Here is a 1,997-nt window from a genome sequence, read left to right on the forward strand (position 1 = left end):
ACACACACACACACACACACACACACACACACACACACACACACAGGGCAAGGTCAGGGAAGGCCAGGCCCTTGGAAGGCAAAAGGAAGCTAGTATGGGATTTCATGTTGCCATAAACACATTCATGCAGGTGAGATGGGCTCTGCTCAGAGCAAGGTGACAGCAGAGATGGATCAAGAGGCCCTGCTGGCGTCTGGACGAGCCCCATCTTGGCAGCCTCTTCTTGTGGGTGCTACCTCCTGGCCATCCAAGAATGGGACTAAGCTTTCCTTATTCTGCTGAGGATGTGAAAGAGAAGAATCACGGCAGCAGACTGAACCTGGGAGACCCCAAAAGGAACAGAAAGGCCCTGTCTCTGAATGCCCACACCTTTCAGCACAGGGCCCCAAGCAGGCCACGAAGTGCTGCATATCTCATGGGAAGCTGAGCAGGGCAGTGGCCAGGCCCCATTCAGAAGCCTCATCTCAGGACAGCCCAAGAATACCCCAGGACAGGGCAAACGAAAGTGGTTTTGCTGTCACCGTATCTGCACTGGAGGAAAAGGCTTTGACTGGCTCCAGGACTGAAGAAAAGGGCAGCTCTTGGAAATTCTCCAGGGTTACAGTGTGGACATCAGAGGACGGGAGACTTGGTGGCACTTACTTGGTGATGTGGGAGGAGGTCTGTGCAAACCTTTCCACTTTGTCTTCTGAAAGGAAGAAGAGATATGAGGCAGGCTAAGCTTCCTTCCCCATGTGTCCCACTATATTCCCAGCATGAAGCCCTCCTGTGTTCAGAGTGGGGATGAGGGAAAGCTGAGCTCAGTGAGACTTGTGCCTACTCTGCAGGGCAGACCCAGGGCACCATGGTGCTCTCGTGGATATGGGGAGACACCAGGGCCCAGGCCCTGGGCCTTGGAAGGAGGATCTCACACGAATGTGGGTCTTCTCCCAGTGCTTCTCTGGAGCATTGGGGCATACTTCTGTCTGAGCCAACCATGCAAGTAAGGCACCTGCAAAATCCCTGAAGGAAGAGTCCGTCAAGGAATGACCTTGTGAGGAGGACTCTTCTGTGACAAACCTGACACCACAGCAGAACAGGGTGCACTTCTGCCTGGGATTGGTTTAGGTCACTACTTCCCCAGGCAGCTCTTGGGCCCGCATCCTCAGTGAGGTCACTTGGTAGAGAGGTCCCTCCCTGGAGACAGGAGAGCAGGGGCTGCCCAAGGTAGAGTGGAGTTGTGCCAGTGCTGGGTCTGCAATGAGACTCATTGTTTTTGCTTGTTCACTGAAAGAGCAATTGGCTGGCTTCCTCTGCCACCCAGAATATCTTGCAGTCAACCCAGACACAAGATAGGACAGGAACTAGTCATCCGCTTCCACGAATTTTGCTCAGGATTACCGGAAAAAAGTTTTAAAATTATAATCACAAATTTCCAAATCCAACTAAGGGATTGAAACTTTCCAACACCAAGGAGATGCAGCAGGAGCTGCAGATCCCTATTATACTTACCAGCTCCAAATCAGAGTCAAAGGTGATTGCAGACAGACTGTCATCTCCCTGCAGGAAGAGAGGGAAAGCTGTCACTGTAAGGCAGTGCTCAGGATCCCACAGCCTGTGCACTGCTCAAACAGAACCCAGCCAGCTGCACACACAGGAATCTCCAGACGCCCAGCCTCCTAGAGAGAAGGAGAGTAGGAGACAGACAGCAAGGCTTCCTGGTGGAGCTCCTGTCCTCAGACCCAGGTGTGGTGTCCTGCACAAGTGCTGTGTGCCTTCCATAAAGAGCCCTAGACTAAAGCATTTCACTGTTCACCCTGTTTAAACATTCTGATGCTTATTCATTTCATATTCATGCTTATTCACCACAGCATGGTGGATCTAGCTCCTGTGAGAACAGGCCAGTCCTATTCTAGAAAACATACCCTAGGGGCCGGGGGTGTGGCTCAGTGTATAACATGTGTTTAGCATGAGCCAGACCCCTAGGTTCCAGCCCCAGCACTACAAAAAAAAAAAAA

General features: G+C 51.8%; 1 protein-coding gene across 7 annotated transcripts in view; it reads right to left on the reverse strand.

Moving 5' to 3' along the window:
• Iqce (IQ motif containing E) overlaps positions 1-1,997 on the reverse strand; it is a 48,996-nt gene that overhangs the window by 39,815 nt on the left and 7,184 nt on the right. For all 7 annotated transcript variants that reach the window (XM_010642797.3, XM_019210471.2, XM_010642795.3 and 4 more), the window contains exons 2-3: positions 1,492-1,539; positions 643-688 (exon numbers count right to left, since the gene is read on the reverse strand). In XM_010642797.3, the coding sequence (XP_010641099.1) occupies positions 643-688; positions 1,492-1,539 (94 nt within the window). The remainder of the gene's footprint in view (positions 1-642; positions 689-1,491; positions 1,540-1,997) is intronic.

Source organism: Fukomys damarensis, unplaced genomic scaffold (assembly GCF_012274545.1).
Source record: "Fukomys damarensis isolate Sample0158 unplaced genomic scaffold, DMR_v1.0_HiC HiC_scaffold_17, whole genome shotgun sequence".
NCBI lineage: Eukaryota > Metazoa > Chordata > Mammalia > Rodentia > Bathyergidae > Fukomys > Fukomys damarensis.